This window comes from Dendropsophus ebraccatus, chromosome 2, assembly GCF_027789765.1.
Source record: "Dendropsophus ebraccatus isolate aDenEbr1 chromosome 2, aDenEbr1.pat, whole genome shotgun sequence".
Lineage (NCBI taxonomy): Eukaryota > Metazoa > Chordata > Amphibia > Anura > Hylidae > Dendropsophus > Dendropsophus ebraccatus.
Genome location: NC_091455.1, coordinates 139,983,651 through 140,000,570, shown reverse-complemented (window position 1 = coordinate 140,000,570; position 16,920 = coordinate 139,983,651). Strand labels below are relative to the sequence as shown.

Sequence of the window (16,920 nt, the reverse complement as noted above, 5' to 3'; positions counted from 1 at the left end):
CTAAAAAGACACAAAATAAGGATAAATTTAAAGGGCTGATGGGTATTGTTAATAATAATAATAATAATAATAATAATAATAATAAAAGGACCCCAAACCATATTAAAAGTCCTGATATATATATTATATATATTATATATATATATATATATATATATATATGTATATATATATATACATATATATTCATATCAGTATCCTCACATAGCCCCGGAAAGAAGCAATACTGTGTATCATACCTAAAATATTGACCTCACATTTAGATAATTTCTGACTATGTTTCCCTATCAGTTCTAGCTTCTCATCAGAATCAGCACGTTCTGTCTTACATGCAGAGGAAGATATCACATCCTTTTGGGCAACTCATGGGCAGCACATGTTGACTTGTTTTCATTTTTGCAAGGGTACTAAAGCACTATCACAAATATTTGGTAGGGTTGTCATGGGGTTTAAGTTATGTTTATTCAGAAATCCAGACGGGCTCGAGCTCATCCCTGAGCTGCTCTCAGCAAGGGAGCACATCCCCCCTGCCATGTTTTTATTCCACACATATGTTATGGATGTTTGAAGTAATAGTTACCATCCGTCTGCAATGAAAGTCTTTCAGTTCTGCCTGATAAGTGGAACTCCCCGAGAGAACACGACATTCCACAGGCACACTTTAAACAAAAAAAAAAACTAAACAAAAATAAATAAATAAATTTAAAAAAATATCACCATTTTTTTTTTTTTACAATGAAAAGCATACACATGCCTTTCAAAAATCATTTTCTTCTCTTCTGTGCTTTAAGAAGCTGACCCTTTTTCTTTGGAACACAAAACATTCATAAATCATAACTGCTAACCTTAAAGAATACATTACTCCAGGGCACATTTTTCGTACTACACAATTTAAACGCTATAAGAATACATGTCTGCAAACACAGACCTGAGCCGGACAGAGGGGGTGAAGCTCTAAATGCTGAGCAGTCAAAAGGAATTTGAGGTATAAAAATAAAGATGTTGTCAATTTGCAGAGACAAGATATGATGCAGCAACAAATACAAGAACAAATCTAAAATCTTTATTAGGGAGATTTATGTAAAACAGGCTGTTGCCCCAAACAACTAATCTGGTTACTGCTTCAATGTTTCAAAAAATAAATAAACAACAAGAATCACATCTGGGACCTGAATGTAATCAAAAAGTCTTCTAAAAAATGTTCAAACCTTCCAGATATAAGACAGAGGGCCTTAACCCCTTAACGACCACGGACGTATATTTACATCCTGCGGTTGTTAAGGGAGTGAAAAGAACCGCCGCTGTCCCGGGTGCCGCATGTAGCCCGGGACCGCGGCTATTAGACCGCGGCCGTGCCCGCTAATCAGGTAATCAGATACAGCTGTCAAAGTTGACAGCTGCATCAGATTACCTTCCGGAGCCGCTCCCTGGTGTCTAGTGGGGTCTACACCATAATGGCGCTGATCCCGGCTCGGCATTTGGTTGCTTCCGGTTGCAGCAGCCGGAAGCAATCGAGTGCCTATCTCACCGATCTATGCTGTATATCTATACAGCATAGATCGTAACAAGAGATCAGTGTACTTATACTAGAAGTCCCCCATGGGGGCTTCTAGTATAAGTGTAAAAAAAATAAAAAGCCCCCTCCCCTAATAAAAGTCACCCCCCTTTCCCCATGTTATAAATAAAAATAAATTAATAAATAAACATGTTTGGTATCGCCGCGTGCGTAATCGCCCAAAATATAAATTTTTCCCATTCCTGATCTTGCACGGTAAACGGCGTAAGCGCAGAAAAATCCCAAACTAGAAAATTGCACATTTTCGGTCTCATTAAATCCCGAAAAATTGTAATAAAAAGCGATCGAAAAGTCACATATGAGCAATCAAGGTACCCATAGAAAGAACACATCATGGCGCAAAAAATGACACCTCACATAGCCCCATAGACCAAAGGATAAAAGCGCTATAAGCATGGGAATGGAGTGATTTTAAGGAACTTATTTTTGTTAACAATGGTTTGAATTTTTTACAAGCCATCACATACAAGAAAAGTTATACATGTTACATATCGTTGTAATCGTAACGATTTTTACCCCAGGGCGAATGGCGTAAAAACAAATACCCACCCAAATAAACACAATGCGTTTTTGTTTTTTCAATTTGACCACACATTTATTTTTTTCCTGCTTTTGCAGTGTACTTTGCAAGTGCTATGGCCTCTTAAGCACAAGGAGGAAAAAACGAAAACGCAAAAAACGAAATTGGCCCGGTCCTTAAGGGGCTAAAGATCGAGAGACAAAGATGGCGATATTGTCTATAATGAATTTGCATTTTTTTATGTTGCATTTTTCTAAACAATTCTGATGTTATGTTAGGCATCCCTCCTTGGTTCATTATAGTGAAGTCAATTTTCATCAACCAGCAGTACTTTTCCCTGCTGATTCTATAGTTACACTGTTGAATAAAGTCAGCCATTCCTAGAATACTCAACCTCTTGCCAACCTTATATTTCAGAAAGGAATGCACAACAAGAAATATTCTACCCCAAACACATCCTTAGTGGTATTGTAAATGTATCCTAGCAAAAATGAACCTTTCAACCTTTCTCTTCTGTTCATTTTCCTTTAAAGTCAAAGCAGAACATTACATAGACTGGGGCAGTCATTTAGATAATCTTAATACAGTAGTTCCAGTATACATTTTAATCTTATAAAGAATAAAAAAGTAAATGTAGTAACTGCAATGTACAACATAGAAGAAGGATTGTAACATAAACACTACAATTTACACAGAATGGACAAAAGGTAATGCAATGACAAATGCAAATGTGAACCACCAGTGCCAGCATAGGGATGAGAGTGCTGTGCTCCTTTTTTTGAACCGCTGCTTGGTTCCTCCGCAAGGCGCTGGTCTATTCCCGAGCACTGGCCCGGCATAAAGCACTGGAGATGGGCCCCCAGCCCCCCGTGTGCAGATCTTCCCTCCCCTCTGTGATGCGGCTCCACTGATTCTACAGGAGTTGCGTCACAGTGGGGCGGGGGCAGATCGTCACACTGGGGCCAGTCAGTCTCCAGTGCTTCATGCCCGGCCAGTGCTCGGGAATAGACCAGCGCCTTGCATAAGAACTGGACAGCAGTTCAAAAAAAGGAACGTGGATCCAGCATCCAGTTCTAATATAGGTTATATATACTATATTTACTACTTCCCTACATCCCTCTTATAACTAGTGAATACAAAAGGCACATTTATGTAAAAATTTTATTAAAGAAAAGAAAACAAAGCTAGTAACTATGAAAACATATATAGTAACTTATACTATGATTGTAACAAAAACCATAGAGTTAATCAGTGCATGTCACCAGCGCAGACAGAAGGCATGCCATGTTCTATATCTTCGCTGCCAGGTGCTGCACAGTCCAGGTGCCGCTGCGTTTTTTTTTTTCTTTTTTTTAGCAATGACTACAGTGGACACAGAAGTCTGACCCTTTGGGGATACTGAGAAAATTCTCTGCCGACTCTGCATTATGCCAAATGGTATCACTGGCACCTGTGACACATTTAAGAGGTGACATTTAAGGCTGAGGTGGAGGGGGTCAAAGTGGCATTTGTCATCACCCATGTTTTCTTTGCACGTTCAACTGCAGGGCTATGAAATTAGATCATTTGCTTATATAAACCCCCATGGCTCTCTGAAAATACTGTGGAATGTACGTGCCTCACTCCAGTGTTTTATAGCTTAATGAAAAGCAGTCAAAGTGATCTCACCAGCTTTAAATGAACCAAACTAACACCTACAGTCCTCGGCTTCGTCACTTTCCCCAGTTTTTTCACACATAAAGACAAACAGTAAACTTTGAAATATGGCCAAGTCTTCACTTCATTTAAAACTTGCTGAAACATTTGAGTAACATTCCATAAGGCAAAACTGTAAATTAATATCCTGTGTTATATAGCAACTCCCCAAAAAGCAGAGCATGCTGGAGCCCCAAGAGGGTGGTTATGGTAAGCAAGTGGTGCTCTGCATAACAGTCTACCCTAGGCAAAATTTTCATTGGGTTTATGGTGTTGTGGATTTCTTCACCCACCAGTACACACTTATGGTTGGATTATTTGATATTTATGAAACATGCCCTATATGACATCATTACTAGGACAGAGGGTATTGTTATTCAGTTTTATGGCACAGTACCAAGTAATAGTTATGTGCAGAATACAGTTGCTAGGCCAATGGCCAATACATTTTCCTATGCCTAACTAAAACAGCTCTGGGTAGGGTGTGGCGCTGATCCAACTAGTGTAGAGTATAATCACACAGGTAGCAAGGCTCCAAAAATACCTAAGGGTTATGTTAACACCGTTGTTTTTAGATTTTTTGTTGTTGTTGTTGTTTGTTTGGTTTTTTTTTTTGTTTTTTTTTTTTGGGGGGGGGGGTGTATGAAAGCTGTCTTTTAGAAAGGCCATCATTTTGAAGCCAAGTAATGGTTGTGAACATAAACCTATTACATGCACTGTTTCTGTCTAGAGCCGTTCTGCTTGATAAAATATTACCAAAAATCACAGAATGCACCCTGATTTTTCAGGTGTTTTTTTCGAGCAGTTTTTGCCCATGTGAACATACCCGTAGAGTATGTTCACACAGAGTTTTTTAAGGGTATATGGACACAAGGTAGAAAGGGTATATTGACACTAGGTACAAAGGGTATAAAGATACTAAAAACAACAGTTTTCGGTGCTGATTTGATGTGGTTTTTGATGTGGCTTTAAGGAGTTTTTTTGTTCAAGCTTCTATTGATTTCATTGACTGCTCTTGATTTCAATGACTGCTCTGACACTCAGCACTGTTTTTGTGTTTATAACAATATGGCTTTTTGAACATGCTCCACTGAAATTAATGGAAGCTAGAAACGACATTTTTAGGTATTTGTTGGCCATATGAACATATTTTAAGTAGGGATGGTCCGAACCGAGTTCAGTTAGGGTTCGTACGAACCTGAACCCTCGGTAATGATTCCCGCCGTGGAGCGGGCGGATCCAGGACCGCCTGGAAAACTGGGATACAGCCACAGCCATAGGCTGTATCCCAGTTTTCCAGTCGTTACTCCCGCTGTATCCGACCGCTCCACGGAGTGGGCAGACAGCGGGAATCTGCTGCCGAGCGTTCGAGTTCATACGAACCCGAACCTCGGCAGGTTCGGACCATCCCTAATCTTAAGCTTAGTTTCACATGTAACGCAACACAGAGGATTTTGCGCTGTGAGTTTTTCTGCAAAATCTGCTGTGTTGCTTGGTATAGTTATGGGCTATGGATCTTTGTTCTCACAGAGGATTTTAATTCCGCTGGAAGAAGTAGCCACTGCCACTTAACTAACTGAATGCTGGGCTTTAAAAGAGCTAATACATTACCTGCCCTTGCTCCCACCTGCTTCTCCGGCTCCAGGGTCACTGGCATCAGCCAATCAGTGGCTGCGACGGGACAGCGCACTGATTGTTTGAGGGAGACATCAGTGATACAGGCAGATAATGTATTAGCTTGTTTAAGCCCGGCAGCTGGAGGGTTAAGTAAGCAGGCCATGAAAATAAAGTGCATCGCAGTGGATTTTCCAACAGAACCTGCAGCGTGAAAGCCACTGCAATACAGTACATGTAAAGATACCTTAAAGAGTGAAGTTTATTCAGGATTTGGCACAAAAATCTATACACAGGACTTTTTTTTAGCAGATTTTTAAAGTCCCACGGCAATTCTTGTTCCCATTCAAATCAGTGTGCTGTGTATTTCATTTTTTTTAGCAGAATCTTTGTAAAAATCCACATGAAATAAACTTTAAAAAATAGTCTGACGACAGATGATCCAAAATCACTAATCATGTGTAATGATGGAATAAATGCAAAGCCAGGTTCACACATGTTTGTTTTCAGACAAAAAATTTTGTGCAGGGAAATGTTGTGTTTCTGATTATCTGGTGCAGATTGGCACACAACCTGTGAAAATGCACTGGGAAAACTTTAATTTATTCCCCTATTAACCCTCAAGATTGTTACCTATTGGAAGCAGTAGAGAGACAGCTTTCTTCCCTCTGGAGACAAACATAGTGTGCATGCTTTAAAGGGGTACTCCAGCGGGGGGGGGCACTTTTTTGCTGGGACCGGGGAGGAGGTGGCTGAGGGAAAAGACATCACTCACCTCCCCGGTTCCAGCGGTGGGTCCCGCATTGCGGCGCCCCAGTGCCGGTTTCCCGTCCGCTTCCTGGTGTGTGACACGGGCCCGAGACGATACTTCTCAGGTCCGCTCAGCCAGTCAGTGACAGAGGCGGGATCTGAGCGGACTTGAAACGGATCCCGACTCCTTCACTGACTGGCTGAGCTGACCTGAGATGTCACGTCTCAAGCCCGCGTCAGACACCAGGAAGCGGCCGGGAACCGGGCACCGGAGCGCCGCGATGCGGGACCCGCCACTTGATCCGGGGTGGTGAGATGCAGTCCCAGCTAAAAGTGCCCCCCCCCAGCTGGAGTACCCCTTTAAGACACAATACACCTCTTAGATGTCTGCAGGAAGAGCCAGCCAACCCCAAGGCATATATAATGTACACACTCTTGCCACAATGTCTAAAAATTAAAACCACTGACAGGTGAAGTGATAACAATGACTCATTACAATGGTCCCTGTCAAGGGGTCGTATTATGGCCAAGTAAGATGTACAGACGTGTGAACGAGGCCATTAAAACAAATCGGATTGCATTCTGTCCACAACTGCGGACAGAGCTATGGAACATGTGAATATGGCCTAAGGGTTAGAATATAAAAGATGACCCAAGAGGTACCTGAGCAATATTAGGCAAGTGGATTCATTTTATTACACTGGATTTTTTAATCAGTTTTAACTACAGTGGACTTTTTTTGTATATATATATATATATATATATATATATATATATATATATATATTAACTGGGCAATTGTTTTTTTGTTTTGGCACTATCACTGTTGAGTGTTTGTTATTTTTTTCTTTTTTTCTTTTTTAATAATAGGGAGGGACCACCACTGTGGTTGGGGCCACCCAGTTAAGGAGGTGGGACACCCAAAAGGCAGATACATTGCTATATAAAGTAGCTGAGCACTACCCTTACCCTTACCTTCCAATGGTGGTCACATCTCTTGTATCTTAACACTAGGTTATTGTACATACACTTTTGCATAGCTAAGTTTCAATAGTTGATCATAAAAAATGATTTTGCAGTTTAATAGCTGTCTTTCCAAGGAACAGGATTCTTTCAAACAACTGCTTCTTACACAACAAATTTCCACTTTCCATTTTTACACTGCCCACACCATTTGCCTGTTTTCTAAAAGCCAAAACATTTTGGAAAAAAAGGATGATAATATACCCCTTAATAATGTATCCACGTTTTAGATCAACTCCTGGTCTTGGCCAAAATATGCTTTCATAGGCTTGGTTCACACATCAACTACTTCTTGCGGGATCATCACATCAGAACTATGCTGCCCTATGGATATCTCCAGCTAGTGTGAGCTGTCCCCCAGGGTTCCTCTCCCCTCTGTTTATGGTGATGTTTAACTCACTCCCCTTTCCTACTTCCCTAACAGCAGCAAATCTATCTGACAACCTTAGTTTATCTTTATATGAGTAGAATCTGAACGGTAGGACATTTCTAATGAAAACAAATCAACAATAAATAAAAATTAGTGCAAAGTTGTACATAGCTTTTAACGCGGGTATGTTTTCATTCAGCTTTTAAGCCAAAGGCAGAAGTGGATTTGAAAGAAATAGGAGGAAAAAAAATGACTTGCTTTATGGCAAGCCTCATGGATATCTTCAGACTCTATTCTTTGTATGGCACACATTAGTAAGCATGTTCTGTTACCTCTGTAACCTGTGCAAAGGTAATTCCACAGGGAAGAGGAGGCTGAGCTATGAGCATCATCTATTTTGTTGCTCTATATAATGGTTTAACCTTTCACTGTAATTCTGCCCAGATCATTTTCCAGCAGCCTCCTACTTATCACCACAGACAGAAAAGGAAGTCTTAGCTTGGTTATAAGCTTTATGGCTAGAATGAAAACTGTACAATTTTATGATTACAGTATTTTATAATATTGAAAGTAAAATAGAAAATTAGACTTTAAAAATAAGTTTACATAAAATCGGGGGTTAAACAGTCCTTTTCTCATCACACATTCCCTTTAAGGGTGGCTTCACACTGAGGAATTCTCGCAGATAAATTCAGCGGAATTCCATCGCCTGTACGCGCTCACGGCCACGCGCTTCTCCGCCCGTGCCATAGACACCATTCTATGTACAGACGGATTCCGCATTCAGTCTATGGAGCCGGCGGAAAGGCGCGCGGTCTTGCGTGCGTACAGCCGGCGGAATTCCGCGGAATTTATCCACAAAAATTCCTCAGTGTGAACCCACCCTAAGTTAGGTGGTTAGTACAAGCTGCTGCCTTGCTATCAGGTATACAAACAGATCTGATGTTTTAATGTAGTATATATCATTCAGCAACCAGAATTTAAATAAATAACTGACTGTGGTGAAATGATGCTATGTAGCTTTAAATGTTGCATTTATGGGAATCCATTTTCCTTTTTCAATTTTAATTCTGTCAATAACAGTTGTTTTTTTCTCCCAGTCACATTCTACGAACTGGTCATACGTACATAAATATATTAAAATGTTACTAATTTACACCAGGGTTCAACATCTTAAAAAAATTACATCAACTGTAGTCTTTAGAAAACATTAAAGATGATTATTGCTCATAAATAACTTTTAGGAATGAGTTTCTAAGCAAAAAACACATGTGTTGTCTCATTATTGTAAACCACTGAAAAATAAAGACTTGCTGGTGAAAATTATTAAAGTTGTGAGGCACTTTGATCTGTTCCCCAATGAGTGAGCATTTCTTGTTTTATGCCGCTTACCACCTAATGAAGGGATAATGCTAGCTTTTATCCTTGCCACTTCTCTTCCAGCAGAACCTGTGCACTAATCAGCTGTCCCTGCTAATCAGTCATCTGGTCAATGACCTTTTAACATAAACCTTCAACTTTTGCAAATACTATGGAAGCTGGGGGAACAGACTGGGGCCCACTTTGTAGGTCACCAAGTGTCATCTGGAACTGGAAACCAAAAGGTAAAGTCATATCCTGCATGGGTGATAAATCTGTAAGGAAAGGCATAAGCTCTGACACTTTCATAGGTACTTGAAATCTTTTAATCTGATTCGGAGAAAAAGAAAAATATTGCTCCAAATCAAAAAGAGAGTCCTAAGATTGAGCGTGTTCTCGTGTTTTTAACACTTTCTGGTGGTAGGAGTTACCCAAACTTTGGTTGCAAAAATGTGTTGCAGACTATAGGATATCAGTATTATTTACAGTACCCCCTCGTGCCCCCGTTAAAGTGTAACAAAAGACACATGCAAAAAAAAAAAAAAAAAAAACAAGCTCCATATTTTGGTGCCATCTGTGACAAAAAAAAAATTTGGCTCACCATAGTTATGTCATTTGGCCCATTAGTCCGAACCCGACATGCAAAATTTTATTACAGATAGCTAAAAAAGTTAGCTACAGCCCTAAGCTGTATCCCTGTTTTTCAGTATTCCCTAGGGCTGCATCCAACTTCTTCAGCCAGCAGTAATCAACTGCCTCCAGTAGATCTCCTTCAGAAGAAAATAACCTTGCTTTCTATAGTAACCCACTGGCAATCTCCTCAAGAAACATCTCCTCCTCAGACTCTTAATTGTAAGGCAATGACCATTTAATACTGTGGGCCTGCAAAAAATATTGGGTGTACTAACATAATTTGAATGTCTCACTAAACACCACACAAAATTTGTTTCCAACTTTAATTTTGACATCCATTTTATGACTTTAGTGTAAGGGTTGGACATAAGAATTGGCACAACAAACAGATCATAGCACTCAGATTTCCAAATCATGTTGTTACTCTAGAAGGATTCCCCACACAGCATATCCTTGCCCCTGGTTGCATTTTAATATTGACTAAGGACAGACTGACTCCCTGTATGGCCAAAGTTAGGATGGATCCCCATGTGGCAGATTTTGTTGCAGACATATGTGGGAATGTCAGTACCAAGTTCACCTCAGATAAATAGGACAGTAGCAGCAATGTCTACAATAAAATCTGTCACATGTGAATTTAAAGTGACACAGTCTTCCCCTTTCTGCATTATGTACACAGGTACAAAGGGTAAATTTAGCAGTTTTCATACCTTATTTTATATCATATGTCATGGTGCTTGTTTCAGTAAAAAGTGATCTTTTATCATCTGAGGATTGTGCTACCACTTAGCCCCGCACACATCACCACCATAGGCTCGCCCTCCCGGACTTCATCGCGTATAGGCCCCAATGGTCTGTATTGGTAGCTTAAGTTTTTTCCCATACTCTTGCCCATATGTTTTAAGGAAAGCAAATGTCATGGGAGGTTTCCATATTTTATTAGCCAGAGAGCCTGGAGGACCCAGGGAAACCATGTATTATATGGTGGGGTTGAGACAACTGTTCGCCAGAAATGGGTTGTCCAGTTGGAACAACCTCTTTAAATCCGATATATATGTCCTAATTATACTTGACTAATAAGCCTATACAAATGTAGATGTCCCAGTTTTCTTTTTCAGTTCTAAGGAATTATCTTAGGCAAGGAATTAAGGACAAAGTGTACTGTTTTATTACAATAGACAAAAAAAATACTTCAAAGACTGTGGGTTTCAGCTGGCAAGAAGCATGGGCTCTGTGACTAATGGACTGGTCTGTAAAGTAGAAATTTATGCAACACAGTCATGTGATTTTGCGGTGGGTCTGGTTTGAGTTCAGTTTTTACAGTGACCCTTTATGCGTATGAGCTCATCTAGCAATTTTTCAAAGCTGCTTAGAAAATCATGCAGAAAGCAATGATGAAAAAATACTACAAATCATTGAAAAACATTACTTAGACATTGCTCTTTAACATGAATATATTTAGGCAGGTGTAGGAGCCTTTTCTGATTTTACTAATCTTAAATAAGTAAGCTCTTGAAAATAAGGATGTGATTGAGTTCCATACAAGGAAGACATCAGGAAGTCATCAGAAATCAGGTATAATGAACTCTTAGCACTTACGATAGTGTGGATCAATGTAACCATTTCGTGGGTCCATTGCAAATACAGTGCCTCTGTACGGAATAGAGGGCTCAGGCAAATGTGTAATAGATCCATGAATTTCTCTCTTTATTAAAGAGGTCCTCTCCTCACTAGATGTAGAAGGCTCCTCGTTGATTTTACCCAGGCCTTGTCCTCCTTGTGGCTGCATTGCAATTGCGTTCCTTCTTTCCCTATGAAATGTCTGCCCTGGACTTTCATCCTCTGGAAAACAAAAAGACATTACCATTACTTTTAATAATGTGGATTACTATTACTGCATTACTATGTCATTCATTTATAGGCTATGTTCGCCTACAGTATCTTTGCTCAGTAATTTGATCAGTATTTTGCAACCAAAACCTGAAGTGGATTGAAAACACAGAAAGGCTATGTTCACACACTGTTGAAATTTAGTGGATGGTTGCTATTTAATGGCAAATAATTGGCGTTTTTTTTTTAAACATCGGCTGTTGTTATGAATTAACGGCCATTATTTGTCATAAAATGACGGGCAGACACTAAATTTCCACAATGTGTGAACATAGCCTATCTGTGTTTTCAATTCACTCTTGGTTTTGGTTGTAAAATACTGAGCAAAAATACTGTGTGTGAACTTAGCCATACAGTACATAGAAATAGGAACCGCTGCATCAGTGTGATAAAATGCAATGAAATGTATGGTACAGAATTTTGAGTTAGGAATGAATACCTTTGTATGAAATATTTAAACTATGCTGTGTGCAACATAGATTATCATAGTAGTCACCAAGAAAACAAATGATTGCTATTATAATTACTAGTATAAACACTGTTAGGTTATGCTCACACAATGTTTTTTTCCATTTAAAATGATGTCAGTCATTTTGTGTTTAACCCCTTCCCACACGAGGACGTAACTGTACATCCTCGCGCGGGTGGGGGAGTTCAGAGCGGGGCCACGCGGCAACCCCGCACTGAACCGTTGCGGTCCCGGGTGCGGCATGTAGCCCAGGGCCGCGGCTATTACGGGGCACAGTCCGATCGCAATGCCCGCTTATTAAGTCTTCAGATGGAGCTGTCAAAGTTGACAGATGCATATGAAGACTTACTGCAGCCGATTCACTGGTGTCTAGTGGGGAGATCGCTCCCCCGTGACATTGTTACGGAGGAGCAATCTCTGTGTCTGGTGCCAGCCAGGGTCTGTGCCGTAATGGCGCTGATCCCGGCTCGGCATTCTATTGCCTTTGGCTGCAGCAGCCAAAAGCAATAGAACACTTATCTCATCGATCTATGATGTATAACTATACAGCATAGATCTCAATGAGAGATCAGTGCACTTATCCTAGAAGTCCCCTTTCCTAATAAAAGTCAGAATCACCCCCCTTTTCCCATTTTATAAATAAAAATAAAGAAATAAATAAACATGATTGGTATCGCCGCGAGTGTAATCGCCCAGAATATTAATTTATCACATTCCAGTTCTCACACGGTAAACGGCGTAAGCGCAAACAAATCCCAAAAAAGAAAATTGCGCTTTTGGTCGCATTAAATCCCGAAAAATTGTAATAAAAAGCAATCAAAAAGTTACATATGCGCCATCAAGGTACCGATAGAAAGAACACATCATGGCGCAAAAAATGACACCTCAGACAGACCAAAGGATAAAAGCGTTATAAGCATGGGAATAGAGCGATTTTAGGACTTGAGGAACATATATCACATGTCAGTTTTTCCATAGGACACACGGCATAAAAACGAAGCTCCCCAAAGAAAAAGAATTGAGTTTTTTTTTTTTTTATTTCGTCGCGCATATAATTTTTTCTGGTTTCGCAGCATATTTTATGCAAAAATTCAGCTTGTCATTGCAAAGTACAATTAGTGTCGCAAAAAATAAGGGCTCATGTGGGTCTCTAGGTGTAAAAATGCAAGTGCTATGGCCTTTTAAGCACAAAGAGGAAAAAACTAAAATGTAAAAACAAAAATTAGCTCGGTCCAGAAAGGGTTAAAATGACAGACATCATTTCGCTGTTTGGCTGCCTGTCAGTGCAATGATGGCTTTTGTTACATTATTCTAGTTTATGGTCCATTTACACAGAAAGATTATCTGTCAAAGATTTGAAGCCAAAGCCAAATAGGGATGGTCCGAACCGAGTTCGGTTCGGGTTTGTACGAACCTGAACCCTCGGCAATGAATCCCGCTGTCTGCCCGCTCCGTGGAGCGGGCGGATCCAGCGGGAGGACCGCCTGGAAAACTGGGATACAGCCATAGCCATAGGCTGTATCCCAGTTTTCCAGGCGTTCCTCCTGCTGTTTTCGCCCGTTCCACGGAGCGGGCAGACAGCGGGAATCTGCTGCCGAGCGTTCGGGTTCAAACGAACCCAAACCTCGGCAGGTTCGGACCATCCCTACTACCAAACATTAGTGCCATCTTTTCTCTGCCACATTTAATTCTCCTATAAATTACCATAGACTACTATGGTCCAGGCTGCAGATCTTTGGAAATTGGACTTTAGTAAAAATACCATAAAAACAGTTTAAAAAGTCTAAAAAGTTATATACTATTCAGTTTATACTGAAATGTTTCATTAAGAAATCTGCCAGTGATGGGCACTGTCATAGCTAAACTGCTGTTCGTAATTGCCAGACACACCAGCCAAACTCTGTAAAAATTCACACTTGTGTTGTTACAAGTGCTGACAACTGCAAATACGTGACTTGGCATTTTTTTAATTGCTGTAAAATGAAAGAGCCCCCTAATGCTAACAAACAGAAAGAGCTGTTCTATTTTCAGACAGATTTTTTTAAGTAAACAAAATTGATATAGTGAATAGCAAATTTTACTAAAGATGCCCATTAAAAGATAGAGCATAGCAGATTCTTTATGTTAAAGGCTTCATGTCAACAAAAATGTTTCACACTTTAAGGAGTTTTGAAAAAAAAACCAAACTTCACATAAAAGTAATTTGCTTTTAATCTTTTTTTCTCAATGTAATAAACATTAGAGACATATATATATATTTAATGGTCTTAATATATGAGCAGGGTAAACACAAGCTGCAATAAACCTACAAAAAGGGGTTGGCCACTTTATAGTAGAATTGTTCTGTATTAGTACATACTCACTGTATATAGTGACAGCAGCTCCCTGTGTACCTCATAGAGCTAAAATCAGACTCCCCTCCTCCAGGCTGTTCTGCTCTGTGGTGAGTCTGTCCATAAGATGGCCGACATGGAGGAGCATGTGACCATGCCCTGCCCCCTTGTTCAAACCTGAGTCTGTATATGCCTATGGTGAACACTGGGGGGTGGGGCATGGTCACATGCTCCTCTATGTCGGCCATCTTATGGACAGACTCACTACAGAGGAGGACAGCACAGCCTGGAGGAGGGGAATCAAATTTTTATCTCTATGAGGTACACCAGGAGCTGCTAACAGTATATACAGTGAGTACAGTTACTAATACTGTACACTGAGCAATTTTACTATAAAGTGGCCAACCTTTAAAGGAGTTGTTCAATCCAGACAACCACTCTTTTTTATGAAGCTGGTCAACTCTGGCTCCAGTGTGAGGGGACCAATACACCTTAAGTTAGCAATACACACAAGACTGCTGTCGGCAACTATCTTTCCCAATCTTCCCATACACTGTGTACATAAATTGTCAATGGGAGCTAGGGAAATGGCTCCTGGTGGCAAGTTTTCTAAAGAAAGAAACAAAGATCAAGTATGTTGATATCCAATATGCCTGGTAATTCTCTTCCCTAGCATCTCCCCTTAAATCTTTGTTTTTCATTTCATTTATGTCTATGGAAATCTTTACTGTTGGGCCCCTAAAAAGGAAATTGTTTCTATAAGTATAAAGCCAAATATAACTGTGAATTATATAGAGAATTGGCATTGCTTCTTCTTACACAGTTTTATGTGCCCATTATCACCTCCTTAAGTCGCTCTGGTGAAGCCCTACACAGGCAATATGTTCTAGACTCAAAAATTCTAATAAACTGTAATCTAGTCCAGTACCCAACAAATATAAGCCAGATGTTATATTATTAGAAAATCATACCATTGATCTGCATTTTTAGGCCTGATACACCAAAGTTATGTCAGCATTAGTTAGCATTGGTTTAACATATCATGAAGATTTTAATGCTGCAAACTGTACTACATGATGCCTCATTTTTCAAGGCAAAGCATCCTACAACTCCCACACTAAACTTTTCCTTTGATTTAATATGAACTGCTGAAAACATACCAGTGTAAAGCAACATGTGAAATATATCCCAGAGTATATAGAGCACATATATAGCATCTGAGAGGATAAATCTGTACTCTGGTGCTCAGCGTTATGTAAATAGTTTATATCTCTGGCAGAAAAAGAACAGAGAATTCCCAGGAGATGTCACTGCAAACAGTAAGTATTAACAGCTGTGACATCAGAATGCAAGGGAAGGGATAAATCACAGGAAACTTTTACACGTAGGTACTGACAGATTTCTCGTTTCAGTTCTATAAAAGAGACTAGATGTATACATATCAAATACAAGAGCTGTGAGGAGAAACAGCCCGTTTTCAATCTTGAAAAGTCTCATCACTGACTTGTAATGTTTTACTGGCCTTTACAGAAAGGATCTTCAGGCAAACATCTTCCCACTTAAGGTGTTTTCACACTGTCTTAAGCATTGTTCAGTCGGCTCTGTTTAACGTAAGCAACAGGATAGGTTAAATGGATCCATAGACCTCCCATTTACCACAACGGAGGCCAAAAGTGTTAGGAATGTATGCGTCAGGGTTTGCTGAATAAAATAGTGCAGACCTATGTGCTATTTCATTGAGCTGGATCCACGGAAACATACTGTGAAATATACTAATTTTCAATGGATCCAGCTCAATGGTATAGTGTGGACCTACAGCAAACTCTGAGGCATACATGCTAAATGGCACACTTCTGTCTTTTATGGGGTAGATGGGAGTGTATGGATTTGTTTACCCATGCATATACATTATATAGAGCCCTCTGGACACTGCTACAGTGTGAAAGCCCCCTAACTTCCATTCTAACATGTAACCCTTTCAGCTCTGTGCACTGACAGGGTAGTGTTGTCATAGGAACATTGGGTGATCTCTCAGTCCTGCAGTGTGCAGCATAGCACAGATTTATCTTCCATATATATCGGTTGTGGTAGTTCTGCTTTGTATATCTTACAGCCTAAACCAAAAATGTCTTTGAAGGCTGATTTTGTTAAAAGGCCTGAAGTGTGAGTAATTCATGTGGAGAGCATTGATTGAAAGATGTAATGAAGCCCTGTTCTGTTTTATCATCACATCACAAATAACATCCCTTAATTGTGCCTGAAATCATGGAAATGAAATCCAGGTTTCTTCTGAAATTAACAGCTAGACTTGGACTCATTTTAACAATTATGTCGATGTAATTTGGCTGCGCTAAACTTCCCTAAAATTACACTTACAATGCTAACACATGTTTTCAAATATTGAAATAATTTTATTATCCAAAAAATAGCAAGATTTAACATACCATGGTAATGTTTAGGAAGATGTGCATATCACTAAAAACAGATATTCCAGTACTTTCAGCTGCTGTATGTCCTGCGGGAAGTGGTTTTTTTTCAGTCTGACACATTGCCCTCTGCTGCCACCTCTGTCTGTGACAGGAACTGTCCATACAAGCAGCAAATCCCCATAGAGAAACTCTCCAGCTTTAGATAACTCAGCAGGTCTTCATTGGTAAGCTTGTTGTCAGACACACCCCTAAATGCTCA

The 16,920-nt window shown here is 39.9% G+C and overlaps 1 protein-coding gene across 2 annotated transcripts in view; it reads right to left on the bottom strand.

Annotated features, from left to right (window-relative positions):
* The window catches only part of GLI3 (GLI family zinc finger 3), a 180,713-nt gene that overhangs the window by 103,683 nt on the left and 60,110 nt on the right, over window positions 1-16,920 (bottom strand). For both annotated transcript variants that reach the window (XM_069958403.1, XM_069958404.1), the window contains exon 3: window positions 11,140-11,382. In XM_069958403.1, coding sequence (XP_069814504.1) covers window positions 11,140-11,382 — 243 coding nt within the window. The remainder of the gene's footprint in view (window positions 1-11,139; window positions 11,383-16,920) is intronic.